Here is a 19966-nt window from a genome sequence, read left to right as displayed (position 1 = left end):
TTCACTGGGCTTCCCCAGCTAGGGAGATTGGATGTTGTAAGTGCCTGCTCCAGAGGAGAAACTGATAAACTTTTCCTCCAGTTTAGAGACTGGTGCCCTGGCTTTGATAACAAGGTTCAAGACTGAAAGCCTCTGAAACCTTCAAAATGTAAAAGGAACATTGCGTTTCTTTTGTTTAATGAATGTCATTCCTGAGTGAATAGGAGAGAATGAAAAGACTCTTTGAATATCGCAGAAACCTCCTATGCTAATGATTAAAGCTACGAAATATCCATTCTCAATCACCTTTTTGCAATAATATTTTTTTTCCTGTGAAGTTTGTTGGAATATGTCATTGTGTCTGAATTTGCATTTGACCTTAGGTTGTGGAGCTGAAGCTGCAAGCTCTTGGTGTGTCTGTAAATAAAGTCTTTCCTCCTAAGTATGTGAGGGCATATGTTTTTTATGTTTGGAAAGTTTAATAAATTTGATAATTTTCTTAAAATTAGTTCAAACCCTAGCCTTCTTGAATTATTGATTCTAAAAAATGCTTAAATACAATAATTCCCAGAGGAAAAAAAAAACTACTACTTTAAAAAATTTAAGGAGATTTTGGAGCACCTGGGTGGCTCAGTGGGTTAAAGCCTCTGCCTTCAGCTCAGGTCATGATCCCAGGGTCCTGGGATTAAGACCCTGAGACTGAGCCCAGCATTAGGCTCTCTGCTCAGCAGGGAGCCTGCTTCCCTCTTTCTCTGCCTGCCTCTCTGCCTACTTGTGATCTCTGTCTGTCAAATAAATAAATAAAATCTTTAAAAAAATAAAAATAAAAAAATAAAAAATGTAAGCAGATTTTAAAAATCTGCTACTTTAAAAATGTGCCGGCCTTTCAGGAAGACAGACAAAAAGAAAACCACCTTTCTCAAAGAAACTAGATCTTAGAATCATTTTTAGTAAGAATCCATATTTATGTGAATTCTTAAGCAAATAAGACTAGTTTGATAATTTTAGCTTATATACAGATACATTTCTTCATTCTGATTTTAATATGGAATTTAATAAAAGTACATATTTTGTTTTCTGGAAGAGTTGGTTTTGTTTTCTCATGCAGAATTTAATTTATCTAAACTTCCTAAATACCTATACTGGTTTTATTAAATATACAAGTTAATATCACAACCACATAATCCTATATAGAGTAAAGCTATCTCTCAAAAGTGAAGGCAACATAAAAGCATTTCCAGATAAAGAAAACTGAGGAAATTTATTTTTAGCAGGCCATTCTTATAAGAAATACTGGAAGAATTTCTTCAGGATCAAAGCAAGTGACACCAAATGGTAATTCAAATGCAAACAAAAAATAGAGACTAATATGCTAAGCAAAATAAGTTAGTCAGAGAAAGACAAACCATTTCACTCATATAAGGAATTTTAAGAAACAAAATAAATGAGCACAGGGAAAAATATAAGACAGAGAGGCAAACCAAGAAACAGACTCTAGACTATAGTTACCATAGGGAAGGTGTGTGGGGGAATGGGTTAAATAGGTAATGGGCAATAAGGAGTGCATTTGTGATAAGGATAAGGTGTTGTATGGAAATATTGAATCACTGTATCATATACCTGAAACTAATAATACACTGTATATTAACTAACTGAAATTTAAATGAAAACTTAAAGAATAATGGTAAAGATAATTATGTAATTATAAAAGACAATATAAATGCATATTTTTCTCCTTTCTCTTTGACTGAAAAGCAATTGTATTAAATAATATGTATATATGACTGGACCTATAACATATAAAAATATAATATACTTGTGATATGTTTACCAATAATAATTCAAAAGAGTTGGGTGGAAACAAAGCTGTATTGGGCTAAAGAAATGACTACAGATGGTGAAGTATTAATGATAATAAATAATAATTATAATAATTAATATTATGTAATATTAATAGATGTAGTATGTACAATAATAATATGACAAAAAGGGGAGGAGAAAGGGAATAGAGCTGTATAGGAGTAATGTTTCTTTTTTTAAAATTTTTTTTAAATTTTTAAAAATTTTTATTTATTTATTTGACAGAGAGAGAGATCACAAGTAGGCAGAGAGAGAGGAGGAAGCAGGCTCCCCGCTGAGCAGAGAGCCCGATGCGGGGCTCAATCCCAGGACCCTGAGATCATGACCTGAGCCGAAGGCAGAGATTTTAACCCACTGAGCCACCCAGGCGCCCCAGGAGTAATGTTTCTATATATCACTGGAATTTAGCTAATACAAATATGCATTTGATAAGATATAATGTATATGGTAAGCCCTACAGCAACAACTATATAGAGAGAGTAAAAAAAATAGAGAAACGTTAATACTTCACTAGAAAATACTCACTTAATGCAAAAGAAAGGAGTAATGAAGGAATACAAGAACAAAAAAAATGAGACATAAAAAATAAAAAATAGAAATAATTTAGTTTTTATAATTAGTTACATGCAATATAACCACATTAAACCCACCAATTAAGAGACAGACATTGACAGAATGGATAATTATGATCCAACTATATGCTGTATACAACAAGCTCACTTTTAGATTCAGACACAACTAGGATGAAAATAAAAGGATAGAAAATGTATCACATGCAAACAGTAACTGAAAGAGAGTTGAATTGGCTATATTAATATAAAGACACATTCCACATAAACAGAAAAACCGTTCAAAATAAAAAAGGACATTATCTATTTTTCAAAACATATATGTACAAAGCAATCAATTCATTTAGAAGATATAACAGTTATAAACATATACAATTAAATTCCAGAGTATGAAGGTATAGGAAGTGAACACTGACAGAACTGAAGGGAGAAATAAGTATACAATAGTATTGGAGATTTTAATATCCAGTTTTCAATAATAAAACAACCCCGCCAAAAAAGAAACAACCAGGCGGTGGCAGGGTCATAAATCACAGACAGTCGCCAGTCATGCAGGGCCCGGGCCAACGCAGTACCACCCAGGAGGGTGCATGTTGGCAGCTGCCTTGGCTGCCATCGCCCCAGCAGAGGCGGGACCTCTGTGCACCTATGGTGTGAGGCTTGGGAAGGAGCACGGAGATCAATTCGTGGTGCCACCTCGAAGTCGGCTACCTTCACTTCCAGGTGCCCAGCAAGGTTCGAGTTCTCAGGCTACTACGGAAAGAGAATAGAGAAACAAGGAGCATTTTCTTTAAATAGTCCTTTGACTTCACAGGGATACTGTGACCTTTGGAACTAGCATGACAGATACAGAGCATCTAGCAAAATAATGGCAGCTGCTTACCTTGACCCAAACTTGAATCACACACTGAATTTGAGTACCAGTATTCACCTGGGTACTGGAGCGGGACGTTCCCCTGAGGCAATGGAACAATTGTTGATGGTCTTTTATTATTTTGAAAACGCAGTGAACGAGCCACTTCGGCCAGTATTATCAGGCATGGAGAGGCTACTGACATCCGGGCATCTTTCAGAAGACAGCAGACAGTCACAAAGTAAAGCACATGGCCTGCTAAGGATTTTGCCTTAGTCACCTGTGGTCAGAAGAGGTTCACTGGCTCCATTTGGATATGGTTGTCTCTCATGTGAGGGAGAAGTATGAACTTGCACATCCACCAGAGAAGTGGAAGTTAAGATTACGTACCTACTTTGGTATAACTCACACTTGATTTATTTTGCATACCTTCACACATAAGAGGATAAATGTCTTTGCTTAATTTTCATACTGATTATGACTCCTGTATAAATAAAATTGGCTGGTGATGATTAACCAGTGAGATCTTCTGGATAAAGAAAGAAAAACAACTAGGCAGATATCAACATAGAAAAAGAAGACTTGAATAATACTAATTAGTGTTGAGCCAATTAGTCTTAATAGACATTTACAGAACACACCATTCAACAATAGAATGTACATTCTTCTCGAGTGAACGTTGGGAACATTCTCCAGGATAGACCTTATGTTAGACCATGAAATAAACCTCAAAAAATTCCAAAGTATAGAAATAATTCAGTGTTGTTCTTTGGTCACAAAAGGATGAAATTAGAAATCAATAACAAAAAAATAAATTTGGGAAGCTCATAAATATGTGGAAATCAAACAACACACTTGAGTACCCAATGAATCAAAGCAAAAATAAAAAGGGAAATCAGAATACTTTGAGATAAATGAAGATGAAGACACAACATACCAAAAGTTATGAGATGCAGATAAAGTAGTGCTTAGATGGAAATTTATTGTTGTAAATGCTAATATTAATAAAGAAGAAAGATTTAAAACCAGTGATTTAAACTTTCCCCTTAGGACACTAGAGAAAGAAGAGCAAACTGAACATAATGCAGCCAAAAAAGAAGGAAATAATAAAGACTGGAGTGGAAATTAATGAAATCAAATACAAAGAAAACAATAAAGAAGATGAATGAAACCAAAGGCTGGTTCTTCGAAAAGATTAACAAAATTGGCAAACTTTTATTTTTTTATTTTTTTAATCTACAAGAAATTTATTTTTAATTTAATTTTATTTTTTTTCAGTGTTCCAAGATTCATTGGCAAACTTTTAGATGGATTGATCAAGAAGGAAGAGATAAAATTCAAACTACTAGAATTAGATATAAAAGTTGGGACATTACTATGATTTTAATAATATAAAAAGGATTATAAAGGAATACTGTAAACAATTATATGCTAATAAATTAGATAATTTACATGGAATGAACAAATTACTAGAGAGACATGAACTATAGAAATTATTCCAGAAGAGAGACAACCTAAATAGACATATGTAATAAGTGAAGAAATTGAATTAGTGAAAAAGAAATACTACCCACAAACAAAACCCCAGGTCCAAATGACTTCAGAACTGAATTATACCAAATATTTAAAGGATAGTCAGTACTTCACAAACTCTTACAAAAAACAGGAAAAGAGAACAGTTCCCAAATCATTTAAAAAGGGGAGTATTGGCCTGATAGCAAAACTAGACAATGACATCACAAGAAAACTAAAGATCAATAATTCTTATGAATATGAATATAAAATTTATGAACAAAATACAAACAGAATCTAGCAAACCAAAAAAGAGTTATACACCCTTACCAAGTGGGATTTATCTCAAGAATGCAAGGCTGGCTTAACACCCCAAGATTAATTAATGTAATACATTATAAAAATTGAATAATAAATAAAAACCACATGACTATCTCCCTAGACACAGGACAAAAATATTTGACAAAATCCAAGATTACTCATGATATAAAAAAATATTCAACAAACTAGGAATGGAAGGGGAAAACTTCCTCAGTTTTTTTCCTGAAAAGCCCAGAACTAAAACACACTAATGGTGAAATATTAGATGTGTTCCTTACAAAATTACAAAAATTACAAAGATTTTTTTTCTCTCAGTACCGCTGAGCAACATTGCATCAGAGTTTTCCAGGGTGACTAGGCAAGAAAAAGAAAGGTATCCTTGGAATTGAATTGGAAAGGAAGAAGTAAAACTATATCCACAGATAATATGAACTTCTGTGTAGAAAACCTTAAGGAATCCACTATTAGAATTAATAATGACTCCAGCAAAATTGGAGGGCATAAGAATAAAATGTGAAAATCAATTGTCCTTTTACACACTTGCAATGAACAATCTAAAACAAAATTAAGAATATAATCCCATTTACAATGGCACCTCCAAACTGAAAGTGAGAGGGTGGAAAAACATCTATCATGCTAATGGACATCAAAAGAAATCTGGAGGGGCACCTGGATGGCTCAGTGGGTTAAGGCCTCTGCCTTCGGCTCAGGTCATGATCCCAGGGTCCTGGGATCGAGTCCCACATCCAGCTCTCTGCTTGGTGGGGAGCCTGCTTCCCTCACTCTCTGCCTGCCTCTCTGCCTACTTGTGATCTCTGTCTGTCAAATAAATAAATAAAATCTTAAAAAAAAAAAGAAATCTGGAGTAGCCATACTTATACCAGACAAACTAGATTTTATTTATTTATTTATTTATTTTTAAAGATTTTATTCATCCATTTGACACAGAGAGAGCAAGGGGGAGAGAGAGAGAGAGAGAGACAGAGAGCAAGCACAAGCAGAGGGAATGGCAGGCAGAGGAGAAGCAGGCTCCCCACTGAACAAGGAGCCTGATGTGGGACTCAATCCTGGGACCCTGGGATCATGACCTGACCCAAAGGCGGCCACTTAACCAATTGAGTCACCTAAGTATCCCAGAAAAACTAGATTTTAAACCAAAGACTGTAATAAGAGATGAAGAAGGACACTATATCATAATAAAACTGTCTATCCAACAAGAAGTTCTAACAATTGTAAATATTTATGCTCCCAACTTGGGAACAGCCAAATATATAAGCTAATTAATAACAAACTTAAAGAAATTCATTGATAATAATATAATAATAGAAGGTGACTTTAAGGGGTGCCTGGGTGGCTCAGTGGGTTAAAGCCTTGGCCTTCTGCTCGGGTCATGATCTCAGGGTCCTGGGATCGAGCCCCACATCGGGCTCTCTGCTCAGCAGGGAGCCTGCTTCCCCCCCTCTCTCTGCCTGCCTCTCTGCCTACTTGTGGCCTCTTGTCTGTCAAATAAATAAATAAAATCTTTAAAAATAATAAAATAAATAAAATTAAATTTTTTAAAAAGGTGACTTTAACACCCAACTCACATCAATGGAAAAAATCATCTAAGCAGAAGTTCAGCAAGGAAACATTGGCTTTGAATGACAGTGGACCAGATGGACTTTACAGATATGTTCAGAGAATTTCATCCTAAAGCAGAAGAATACACATTCTTTTCAAGTGCATGTAGAGCATTCTCCAGAATAAATAACTGGGTTACAAATCAGCCCTCAACCAGTACAAAAAGATTGAGATCATACCATGCATATTTTCAGATCACAATGCTATGAAACTTGAAGTCAACCACAATAAAAAAATCGGAAAGACTGCAAATACATGGACGTTAAAGAACATCCTACTAAAGAGTGAATGAGTTAAGCAGGAAATTAAATAAGAAAATTTAAAAAAACATAGGCAAACAAAAATGAAAACAGTCCAGGGATGCCTGGGTGGCTCATACAGGCCTTCCTCAAGAAGCAAGAAAGGTCTCAAATACAAAACCTAACCTTACACCTAAAGCAGCTGGGGAAAGAACGGCAAGTGATACCTAAAACCTGCAAAAAGGGACATAATTAAGATCAGAGCAGAAATTATATAGAAATTTAAAAAAAAAAACCACTAGAACGGATCAATGAAACTAGGAGCTGGTTCTTTGAAAGAGTTAATAAGATTGATAACCCTCTAGCCAGACTTACCAAAAAAAAAAAAAAAAAAAGGAGAAACAACCGAAATAAAGAAAATCATGAATGAAAGAGGAGAGATTACAACCAACACTGCAGAAATATAAATTATTGTAAGAGAAAGTTATGAGCAGTTACATGCCAACAAATTAGGCAATTCAGAAGAAATGGATAAATTTCCAGAAGCATATAAATTAACAAAACTGAAACAGGAAGAAAGAAAAAATTTAAACAGACCCATAAAATGCAAAGAAATTCAATCAGTCATCAAAAATCTTCCAACAAACAAGATTCCAGGGCCAGATGGCTCCCAGGGGAGATCTACCAACAGTAAAATAATAATAATAATAATAATACTGATTCTTCCAAAACTGTTTCAAAAAAATAGAAAAGGAAGGAAAACTTCCAAAATCATTCCATGAGGCCAGCATCACCTTCATCCCAAAATCAGACAAAGACTCCACTAAGAGGAGAGTTAAAGACCAATATCCCTAATAAACATGGATGCAAAAATTCACAAGATACTTAGCTAATCAAACCCAATGGTACATTAAAAGGACAATTCACCATGATCAAGTGGGATTTATTCCTGGGCTTCAGGGGTGATTCAATATCTGCAAAACAATCAACATGATACACCACATTAATCAAAGAAAGGATAAGAATAATATGATCATCTCAATAGATGCAGAAAAAGCATTTGAAAAAGTATGGCATCCTTTCTTGATAAAAAAATACCCTCAAGTAGGGATAGAAAGAACATACCTCAACATCATAAAGGCAATATATGAAATGAAAAATATATGAAAAACCTATATATATGTATATATATGTATATATATACATACATATATATATATATATATACATATATATGTATATATATGTATATATATATATGTATATATATATGTATAACCTATATAACCTATATAAAATATATATATAAATATAATATATACATATATATACATAAATATATATGTATAACCTATATAACCTATATATATATATATATGTATATATATATATATATGTATATATATATGTATAACCTATATAACCTATATACATATATTTTTCAATATATGAAAAACCTACATCCTCAATGAGGAAAAACTAAGAGCTTGTCCCGTAAGGTCAGGAATACGACAGGGATATCCACTCTCACCACTGTTGTTCAACATAGTCCTGGAAGTCCTAGCCTCAGCAATCAGACAACAAAAAGAAATAAAAAGACGTCCAAAAGGGGAAGGAAAAAGCCAAATTTCACTCTTCACAGAAGACATGACACTCTATGTAGAAAACCTGAAACACTCCACCAAAAAAAAAAAAAAATTGCTAGAACTGATTCATGAATTCATCAAAATGGCAGGATATAAAATTAATGTACAGAAATATGTTGCATTCCTCTACACCAATAATGAAGCAGCAGAAATAAATCAAGGAATTGATCCCATTTACAACTGCACTAAAAATCATGAGAAACCCAGGAATAAACCCAACCAAAGAGGTAAAAGATTTGTATGCTGAAAACTATAGAACACTTATGAAATAGAAGAAGACACAAAGAAATGGAAAAACATTCTATGCTCATGGATTGGGGGAAAAATTGTTAAAATGTCTATACTACCCAAAGCAATCTACACATTCAATGCAATCCCAATCAAAATAACACCAGCATTTTCCACAGAGCTAGAACAAACAATTATAAAATTTGTATGGAACCACAAAAGACCCCAAATACCAAAGTAATATTGAAAAAGAAAAGCAAATCCCAGACTTCAAGCTGCATTAGAAAGCTGTATTCATCATGACAGTATGGTACTGACACAAAAACAGACACATAGATCAATGGAACAGAATTGAACACCCAGAAATGGACCCCCAGCTCTATAGTCAACTAATCTTTCACAGAGCAGAAAAGAATATCCAATGGAAAAAATGACAGTCTCTTCAACAAATGGTTGTGGAGAAACTGGACAGCAATATGCAGAAGAGTGAAACCAGAACACTTTCTTACACCATACACAAAAATAACTTCAAAATGGATGAAAGACCTATTTATGAGACAGGAAACCATCAAAATCCTAGAGAAGAAAACAGGCAGTAACCTCTTTGACCTCGGCCCCAGCAACTTCTTACTTGATACGTCTCCAGAAGCAAGGGAAATGAAAACAAAAATGAACTATTGAGAATTCTTCAAGATAAAAATCTTCTGCACAGTGAAGGAAAGAATCAACAGAACTAAAAGGCAACTGATGGAAAGGGAGAAGATATTTATAAATGACATATCTGATAAAGTGCTAGTATCCAAAATCTATAAAGAACTTCTCAAACTCAATACCCAAAAAACCCCAAATAATCCAGTTAATAAATGAGCCAAAGACATGAACAGACACTTTTCCAAAGAAGACATCCAGATGGCTAACAGACACATGTAAAAATGCCCACCATCATTCATCATTGAGGAAATACAAATCAAAACCACAATGAGATACTACCTCACATCAGTTAGAATGGCTAAAATTAACTGCTGGTGGGAACGCAAACTGGTACAGCCACTTTGGAAAACAGTATGGAGGTTCCTCAAGAAGTTAAAAATAGAACTACCTTAGGACACAGCAGTTGCACTATGTATATTTATCCAAAGGATACAAAAGTACTGATTTGAAGGGGTACATGTACCCCAATGTTTATAACAGCATGGTCAACAATAGCTTAATTATGGAAAGAGCCCAAATGTCCATCAACCGATGAATGGATAACAAAGGAGTGTTACACACACACACACACACACACACACACACACACACACACACACACAGAGGAATATTACTCAGCCATTAAAAAGAATGAAATCTTGCTCTTTGCCACAAGGTGGATGGAACTAGAGCGTTTTATTGTATGTGAAATGTCAGTCAGAGAAAGACAATACCATATGATTTCACTCAAATCAGATGAACATAGGGGAAGGAAGGAAAATTAAAATAAGATAAAAACAGAGAGGGAGGCAAACCATGAGAGACTCTTAACTATTGAGAACAAACCGAGGGTTGCTGGAGTGGGGGTGGGTGGGGGGGATGTGCTAAATGGACGATGGGCATTAGGGAGGGCACTTGTTGAGATGAGCACTGGGTGTTATATGTAAGTGATGAATTAATAAATTCTACTCCTGAAACCAATCTTACACTATATGTTAGCTAACTTGAATTTAAATTCAGAAATAAGAAAAAAAAAACTAAACTAAAACAAAAAAAGGGAAAAAAAGAAAACAAAATAAAAAGAAGGGTACACTAAACCAAAAACTAACAGAAAGAAAGACATAAATATTGTATCCGAAATAAACAAATTTAAGAAAGAAATGAACAAAATAGTGACTATAAATCTACCTTGATAAGAATTCCAACGTGAATTACCATATGACCCAGCAATACCAGTCCTAGATATATGCCAGAAAAGATTGTTTGAAAACAGGTGTTCAACAAGAATATGTAAACAGATTTTCTTAGCAGCACTATTCCCAATAGCCAGCAGATAGAAATGATCCAAATGTCCATCAGCTGCTACATGGATAAGGAAAATGTGGCATATCTGTACAATGTAAGGAGGAATGAAGTGCAAATATATGCTATAACATGGGTGAATCTTGAAAACATTATGTTAAGCAAAAGAAACCACAGACATAGGTCATGAATCACATGACTTCATTTATATGAAATACCAAGAATATGAAAATCTGTAAAGACAGAATGCAGATTAGTGGTTGCCAGAGGTTGTGGGGAGGGAGAACTGGGGATTGATTATTTAATATACATGGAGTTTTCTCTTGGGTTGTGAAAATTTTCTGAAACTAGATAGAGGTGATGATTAGAAAACACTGTAAATGTATGAACTGCCACTGAGTCAATGCACTTTCAAATGGTCAAAATGTTGAATTTTATGTTAGGTAACTTTTACCTCAATTTAAAAAGAAATATGATTTAGATAGTGTGACAGAGGGAATTCAAAACTGCTCCCAAACACCACCACAAAGATTACATGCCCCTGGTTATTCAATCAAATGCTAATCAAGGTGCTTCTGTGATTCAATTTTGTACATGGAATTGAAGTCCCAAATGAGTTGACCTTAAAATGTTGATATTATCTGGGCGAATTTGACTTAATCACACCTGCCATTCAAAAGTAGACCATTTTCCCCAGCTGGTTGCAGAAGAAGCAGTTAGAGAAATTCTAAGTATGCAAGGGATTTAAAGTAAGTGTAGTTTTTTTCCTGCTGGGAATAAGGGGACCATGTGATTAAATATGAGAAGAACCTCTAGCTGCTAAGAGCTGTTCCTGGGTATACACTAGTAAGAAAACTGGGATCCCAGTCTTAAATTCCCAAGGAACTGAATTCTGTCAGTATCAACAATGTGCCTGAAAGCAGATTTTTTCCTCTAGGTTTGCCACTAGATGAGGACACAGCAAGCCAACACCTTGATTTTAGCCTTGTGATTGTCCGATAAGAGAACCTAGCCATGCTGTGCCTGATTTCTGACCTCTAGAAACTGTAAGATAGTAAATTTTGTTGTATATGCCTCTAAGTTTGTGGTAATTTGTTAACAGCAATAGGAAACTAATAAACGTTTTACTGTTTTTACTGACATGGAAATATGTCCAAATATACTGTTAAGTTGAAAAAACTTAAGTCCCAAAAGAGTATATATGGTTCAATTACAATATGGGCATATATATACATGATGTGTTATTTTTAATAACATTTTAATAAAGAAAACTGCTTTCCCAATGTGTCTAAGATTAGAGAAGCCATTTGTATCATCTTTATTTCTTTTTTTCTAAAGATTTTATTTATTCATTTGACAGACAGATCACAAGTAGGCAGAGAGGCAGGCAGAGAGAGAAGGGAGGAAGCAGGCTCCCGGCTGAGCAGAGAGGCCAACTCGGGGCTGGATCCCACGACGCTGGGATCATGACCTGAGCCGAAGGCAGGCTTTAACCCACTGAGCCACCCAGGTGCCCCGAATCATCTTTATTTCTACTATAGAAGGGAGATTTATCTTAAGCCATTCTTACTAATATTAAGAAAAACTGAGATTACTGTGTTACTCATGCTATATTACAATGTTTCAAATATTTTAAAACATTTTAAGTAACAGTAGAAGAAATAATCTTATGACCGTGAAATTTTTGCAACTTTTAGCATTAGAAAAAATTTGTATTCATTTTTTTTTAAAAACTTAGTTGAGTGGTGAACAAAAGGTTCTTTTTCAGAGTAAATGGGAAAAATGTAGTGACTCTAAAACTTCATTCTTCTTCAAACTTCCATCTTTCTGCTAAGCATAACTCTGTACCAACCTTAAAGGAGAAACTCAAAACATTTATGATGTAATTCTTCCCGGACTGAATAAAGTTTTTCTTTACATAAGTATATGCATAGAAAATTATTTCCAATAATATACATCAAACTGGATTGTTTTATTTTTTGAAAATAATTATTAAATTTTAAAAATATGTTTTTAGGGGTGCCTGGGTGGCTCAGTGGGTTAAAGCCTCTGCCTTCAGCTCAGGTCATGATCCTGGGATTGAGCCCCACATCGGGCTCTCTGCTCAGCGGGGAGCCTGATTCCCTTCCTCTCTCTCTGCCTGTCTCTCTGCCTGCCTGTGATCTCTGTCTGTCAAATAAATAAAATCTTTAAAAAAATATGTGTTTAGAAAGAACAGACAAAATGGAAGAAATGGAAATTATAGATCAATGAGGGAGTGTGAGCCAATTTCAGGGTTTAGCAAAATTGTTTGCTTTTACATAAAAGTCAGAGAAATATATTCAGTTTGAAACTTTTCCCATCAACCTAAAATCTTGTTAAGTGTTACTCTTGCCAGAAGCTAAATAATATCCTAAATATTAAAGAACAATTTTTTTATACTCAGATTGTACTTTATTTTGAACCGTACACAGAAAGAAAGCTCTATTGTGCCTTTGGAACAACTGTTAAAGAACAATTTTAAGTATTACTTCCTCCTTGCTTGAGCTAAGAAAGTATTCCTATACATATATGCATACAAAATAAACTTTCTGAAAAATATATGGCAAACTCATTCACTTTCTACATTACATATAACCGTATTACTGTATTTTTTTAAAGATTTTATTTATTTATTTGACAGACAGAAATCACAAGTAGGCAGAGAGGCAGGCAGAGAGAGGAAGGGAAGCAGGCTCCCTGCTGAGCAGAGAGCCCGACATGGGGCTCAATCCCAAGACCCTGGGATCATGACCCAAGCCGAAGGCAGAGGCTTTAACCCACTGAGCCACCCAGGCGCCCCAAGTAATACTGTATTTTTTAAAAAGCACAATCATTAAGGAAAATAAAGATATTTAAGAATAGATGTTGAACTATGCTAAGAATTAAATAAAATAAAACAGCAAATTAAAGAAATAATTTTTAAAACTCATTAAAGGGTTCCCAAACTTGCCTGATCTTATAAATTATCTGGGGTACTTCATAAAATACAAACTGTAATGTCCTATTCCAGATGTACTAAATTAAAACCTCCAGAAGACAAACCTTTGTATCCAGGTATCATCTAAGACACCACCCAAGAAAGGGTAGATTTGGAAAATGCTGGTAGATCAGGATTAACAAAAAAAAATTTAAAAACCTAAAAATGATAAACAGAATAAATATAAAATTTTGGTGTTCAATTGAAGGAAGTGCAAAGGAGCCATGCACAAGGATATTTCCTGAATCTATGCTTGTAACAGAGAAAAAGGGAAAAAATCTAAATGTGCATCAATAGGAAAACAAAAAATGAACAAGACATACAATGGAATACTGTACTGCTGTTAAAAAACCTACATCTACCTATTCGACATGGATGAATCTCAAAAACATCATTTGTAACAAAAGCAAGTTATGTGCTTGTATATGTATGCATATATATGTATTTACATGCTTATACACACATTTAAAATACATTAAAATGTCTGTATGTGTCTGTATGTATATAAACATGTATTTATATATATTTTCAAACTATATATAAAGGCATGGATGAATGCTTTATTCTCTCAAACTTGTTTTGCATGATTCACTATTTCCTAAATTAATATGATTGAGTACAACCTGTGTTGGTGAAGGAGTGAACAGATAATATTTTTGAGGGCAATCTGCATGTATACATTATTGAAACAAGGCCAAAAACTGTAAATATATTGAAATAATGCGAATATGAATAAACTGGAGGTTTGTGAAATAAATTAAGACAATTTGAACACTCTTGAAACATCAAAAACAGGTAGAGTGCTTTAATTGTTACTAACCTGAAGAAATAGTATACTATTACATTAAAATAGAAGCATAAATTAATTATATGAATATAGTAGTGAATAGAGAACATTTAGTAAGATCATATACTAAAATATTTATCTTAATGTTACAAGTTTATATATATTTCAAATTTTATATAAGAAACCTCCAAAGTCAAAGAAAAACTAATTTTTAAGAAAATTTTATATGCAATTAATCGAACTAAAGAATTTTAAATGATCATTTAGTCTTCAACTGACTCAAATGATTCAGAAAAAAAAATAATGTATCCTACATGGATAGAAAATAATAAAGCAAATGTAGTAAAACGTTAACAAGTAGGGAATACAGTGAAGGCCTTGTGGGGCTTTGAAATTATTTCATTATAATGCTCTTTAAAAAAAAAACAAAATACTTAGGGGCACCTGGGTGGCTCAGTGGGTTAAGCCTCTGCCTTCAGCTCAGGTCATGATCCCAGAGTCCTGGGGTAGAGCCCCACATCGGGATGTCTGCTCAGCAGGGAGCCTGCTTCCCCCTCGCTCTCTCTCTCTGTGCTGCCCTGCCTACTTGTGATCCCTCTCTCTGTGTCAAATAAATAAGTAAGTAATATTAAAAAAAACCACTTACATAATAATGGAAGGTTGTTTTTTTTTTAATTTAGTTTTGGTTCTTTTTGCCTATGACATGATTCCCAAACCTACCTGATTTTAAGAATTGTGGGGCACCTGGGTGGCTGTCAGTTGAGCATCTGATTTCAGCTCAGGTGGTCTCAGGGTCATAGAATTGACCCCCACTTCCCGCTCCACACTCAGTGGAAAATCTGTATGGGATTCTCTTTCTCCCTATCGCTCTGCCCCTCCCCCAACCCCTACATGCTTGCAATCTCTCTATCTCTCTCTGAGATGAATAAATAAGTCTTTAAAAAAAAAATTGTGTATGGAACTTCAATACAGGGTCCCAGAGCTGGCTCCAATTTATTGAAAAAGAATCTTCAGGGAAAAGTCTAGGAATCATAATCTCAGTATCTGTTAGGATGTAGCAGGTTTAGAAAACATTACCTGATGGTAATGTTTTTATTTTTTTTACTTGAATATACTTGACACACAATGTTACTTTAATTTCAGGTGTGGAATATAATGATCCAACTTCTCTATATGTTATGCTATGCTCACCACAAGTCAAATAAAATAAATGAATAACATAACATAATACAAAATTATTTAAAAAAGAAAAAAGAAAACAAAAATCAAACAAAAATTTTAAAAATACAATAAACCAGATAATACTCAGTGTTGGTTACTCATGAGAAAAAAAGGAATGCTCATCCGTTATAGATGCCAAATTGAGACAATATTTTTCAAGGCTGATTTCCATAACAATTAAAAGCATCCATAGTCATTTCAATGACAGTCCTAGGAATTTAATTTAATACATATTAGTATTTAAAAAACTATGTACAAACAAGTTCAGTCAACATTGTTTGTCATAGAGAAAATTACAAATAGCCCAAATACATATAAATATTGGAATGGATGTGTGTGTATTATTTTTATTTTAAAGGAAAATATTTGGACTGATTTAGAGTAAAATGTGAGTCGTATATTTCTTGAGGCAGGAATAAAGCTGATATATTGTATATATGTGTATACATACTCACCATTTCACCTCATGGAAAGACCGCAAGAGACCCTTTAAAAGGGGAACCATCAGCTTAAGTTTATAATTTAAAGTCATTAATAGGAGGCGCTGTTGAAGGGTCTATATTTACAGGGTGATTCCACCCGCAGGAGAAGGAGGTTGTCAAGATTTTACAACTCGAAATCCTATTTTTTAACTGAAAATAATTGTATTGTCTAATTATAACAATCAAAAATGGAATGCGTGCTAATGGGAAACAAAACAAAAATAATCACCCTTTCCCTTTAAAAAAAAAACAGAAAGGAAAATAAAGTAAAAGTTTTTTGTTTTTTGTTTTTGTTTTTGTTTTTAATGTCACTTTCTATGTGTTTTCCAGAGTTCCTTGCCTCGCTGTTAACAGGTAATTCTGAGTTTTACTGGCTGGGGAGTGGAGGGGAGAGAAGTGGGCATTTAATGGTTTAGAAGATAAAGAACTAATTATTTAAAGGCTCCAGCAGAAATCAGGGGAAAGGCAAATATACACTACAAAATATCTGACCCATTTGGTCTTAAAGATTGCTAAACAGGAAAAAAAATAGGAATGGATTGTAGTGGAGAGAAGGCAGGGATGAAGAAAAAGATGGCCCCGCCCAAGCTCCCGCCCCCACCCTCTTGCCGCAATGCAGGTGGGAACCATAATTGGGTATCTGAGCTCACAGTGACGTGGACCTTACGAGACCTAGAGCTGACGCGTGGATCCGTGTCTCCTCCTAGTTGCAGTCTGGTAGTCGTTTGTGGCTGTGCGCTGTCTCGCTATTGCCTTGAAGGCAGGCGAGCCTGTAGCCCAGGGAAGAAGGAGGAAGTCGTAGAAGCTGACCCTGATCCGCGGCAGGTTAGTGGGCGCTGACTGGATGGCAGAGGGTTAAAACCAGAGCGAGTTCAAGAATGGATTCTCTCTACCCCTTACCCAGTACCCATTTATATCGTTCAAGAAATGGAGGGTTTGGTGGGAGGAGATCGAGAGGGGCCAAGGGTTGGGAATGGCTATCAGTTAGGATGTCCTAGGAGTGGAGATGTGCTGGGCGATCCGGCATCCGGAAGGGAAGGGTCCGAGAAGGGGACAGCGAGGAGACAGCCTGATTCTTCCAGGGCGACGGGAGAGGGTCGCAACCGTTGACCCTGGGGATGGCGGACTCCGCCGCGGGTCTAGGCCTCAGTTCTGGAATCTGTTCTCCGCCGTCCGTCCATTTTGGAGCCGGAAATGGTGGGCTGCGGCAAACTGTGGCAGGGGTGGCGGGGGCGGGAGGGGAGCGGGGCGGAGATGATGGTTGCTGCAGAGGATAGGGACAGAGATTAGGTTCGGGAAACACTTTCCTTCTGCGGAGGACTCATCGAGCGGAAGCTTTTCGACTGAGATACAGTCGGGGAGCGAGAAGCTGTTTCTGACCCCTGCAGGTCAGTCTGAGCGTAGGCGCTGCTTGCAGACCCCGGGGTAAGCAAGACAAAGCGCTGAGACGTCAGCGGGCCCAGGTTTGCAACGCCCACACTACCTCTTCGTCCTTCGTCCATTTTGATGCATAAAATGGCGCAGTAAAAGGAGGGTGAATTCCAGAAGGTCTAGTGGGTCCCAACCACACTGATTTTTTTTAATAAATAAACCACGTCACCATCCGGCAAGGTATTTTGACTCCCCCGCCCAGCAAGTTGTCCATTTGCATTCGAGAAATGGTAATTAGGTGACGGGAAGGATGAGACGGGGTTAAGGGGCTAAAGAAGAGGTGAAACTGGTTTGGATATAATCATTTTTGATTACAGTGCCTTTTTCTGGAGAGCGGGGTTAGCACATCAAAGGGCAGGAAATGAAGCCGTGATACAGGAGGGAGGAGAAAGAGAAGGTGGCAACATTTGATTAACGGAGGCCTGAATCAACAACGAACCTGGTGCTTGCCCCTGATACTGGTCTTTTAATCAAATGATCAGTCCTGGTCATTGTCACATTTCTGCGTGCAGGTCTTTAGGTCGGTTGGTGCAGCAGATTTCAAAGCTAAGAGAGGAAGACTGCTTCTGATCCCTGCAGGTAGGGGGCTGCTTGCGAACCTCTGGTGTGGGGTTATCAGGGGTTAAGACAGAATCTGGAGGACTCACTGTCCTTCCTGCCTGAGTTAAGTGCAGGAGGTTCGAGGAGTGGCCTAAGGAAAAATTTACTGGGAAAATGGTGGACTTTGGAGGAGGGCTGGGTGTGGGGCGTCCCCTAGAGGGCGCAAGAAGTCGCTCAAATGGGAAAACCTTTTCTGACAGCTCTGAATCCTGTTGTTAAAGCATTCCATCCTTCTTCTTGCTTTTTATCTCCTAGGAAGAATAAGCAGGAAGAAAATCTCAAAATGGAAAATATCCCCCAGGAAAGCAAAGGAGACGAGCAGGCTCTGGTGCAGAATGAAAACGAAGCCCACCCTTTGGGAGGTGGTGAAGACCAGGAGCCTGGAGGAAATATTAGAGCGGGTTGGGCCCCACCTGCCCCTGATGTTAGAGAGGATATGCCCAATAGGCTTGTCAATAACCTTGACATGATAGATGGAGATGCAGATGATATGGAACGGTTCATGGAGGAGATGAGAGAGCTAAGGAGGAAAATTAGGGAGCTTCAGTTGAGGTACAGTTTGCGTATTCTTATAGGTGATCCCCCTCACCATGACCATCATGATGAGTTTTGCCTTATGCCTTGAATGCTGAGGTTAATAATAATAAACCCCCTGCTTCACAAAGTTGCATTTTCTTGATGTACCCTTTGCTGTGAACATGTGGTGTTCTGTCATTTTTCTGATTGAAAATTTCATTTTGACTTCGGAAGTTTTTCTGTCAGCAGGGGAGTTTCATCAACTTGCATGGAAAGATGTTTATTACATACTGTGAAGGTAATAAAGCAGTTTAAAAAGCAGTCTATAAATATACTATCTCATTTAAAAGCATGCATATTATGTATATGTATAATGTTTTTTTCTTATTTTCTTTAATTTTTCTTGATTGCCTGTTTTTTCTCATTTTTCCAAAATGAATACATATGTATTATATGTGTCAGAAAAGAAGTAAGAGGACAAAAACTTGCCAGTTGGCTTATAAAGGGAATGGAGAAAATAAATACTTGAGACATAATTTAAAGACACATAAATATTATATTACCTCTTGTAATAAGATCTCTTATTTAGAAGCACAAACCTCGTCATCGTTACAGATACATTTCTTTACAGTCAGCTTATTAATCTATAAATGAAGATAACAGATGCACCCTTCAGGTGCTCTTCATATTTAGAGAAGGGCCCATGAAGTAAGTCTACCATCAAGTCTAATTGAATGCCAAGTGGGTGACACCTTTAAAAAAAAAAGATTTTATTCTTTTATTTGAGAAAGCATGTGCACAAGTGTTGGGGGAGGGGCACAGAGGGACAAGCAGACTCCTCGCTGAGTGGAGAGCCAAAGACAGGGCTCCATCCCAGGACCTCCAGATCATGACCTGAGCTGAAGTCAGATGCCTAATTGACTGAGCTACCCAGGCACCCCTGAGTAACACCTTTCTATACCTATGCCACTGGTCCCCACCACTGCTGATGTGCCGGAGTCTTAAAAGTGACAAAGACCTACTGATTTCTCTTGAACATTCAGTGGTCTGAATTCCCATTTTGCCCTTTCAGAAATGTGGAGAATGCCCTTTACTTCTTTGCAGTTATACTT

The 19966-nt window shown here is 36.2% G+C and overlaps 1 protein-coding gene and 1 pseudogene across 5 annotated transcripts; both read left to right on the top strand.

The window, feature by feature from the left end:
• The first annotated feature begins 3255 nt into the window (after positions 1 to 3255).
• LOC308337424 (focal adhesion kinase 1-like) lies at positions 3256 to 3676 on the top strand (annotated as a pseudogene). The gene has a single exon. The product of its transcript is annotated as a focal adhesion kinase 1-like (transcript).
• A 13320-nt stretch (positions 3677 to 16996) lies between these two features.
• On the top strand, positions 16997 to 19175 carry BEX5 (brain expressed X-linked 5). Of its 4 annotated transcripts, none has more exons than XM_080795712.1 (3): positions 16997 to 17132; positions 18251 to 18317; positions 18594 to 19175. In XM_080795712.1, exon 3 carries the CDS (start codon positions 18622 to 18624, stop codon positions 18961 to 18963), a length of 342 nt encoding a protein of 113 aa, XP_080651838.1. In that variant the 5' UTR covers positions 16997 to 17132; positions 18251 to 18317; positions 18594 to 18621; the 3' UTR covers positions 18964 to 19175. The 4 variants fall into 4 exon arrangements, 3 of the variants coding, with proteins under 3 accessions (XP_080651838.1, XP_080651840.1, XP_080651839.1); XR_013966318.1 differs by lacking the exon at positions 16997 to 17132 and adding an exon at positions 17542 to 17732; XM_080795714.1 differs by lacking the exon at positions 16997 to 17132 and adding an exon at positions 17580 to 17695.
• Positions 19176 to 19966: the final 791 nt, after the last annotated feature.

The sequence above is a fragment of the Martes martes genome, assembly GCF_963455335.1.
Source record: "Martes martes genome assembly, chromosome: X".
NCBI classification, from domain to species: Eukaryota; Metazoa; Chordata; class Mammalia; order Carnivora; family Mustelidae; genus Martes; species Martes martes.
The sequence above is the reverse complement of the archived record's forward strand: the minus strand, read 5'-3'. Positions and strand labels throughout refer to the sequence as shown.

Bases quoted from the DNA above. Each gene is read 5' to 3' on its own strand.
- BEX5 (XM_080795712.1), top strand. From the start codon at position 18,622: ATGGAAAATATCCCCCAGGAAAGCAAAGGAGACGAGCAGGCTCTGGTG.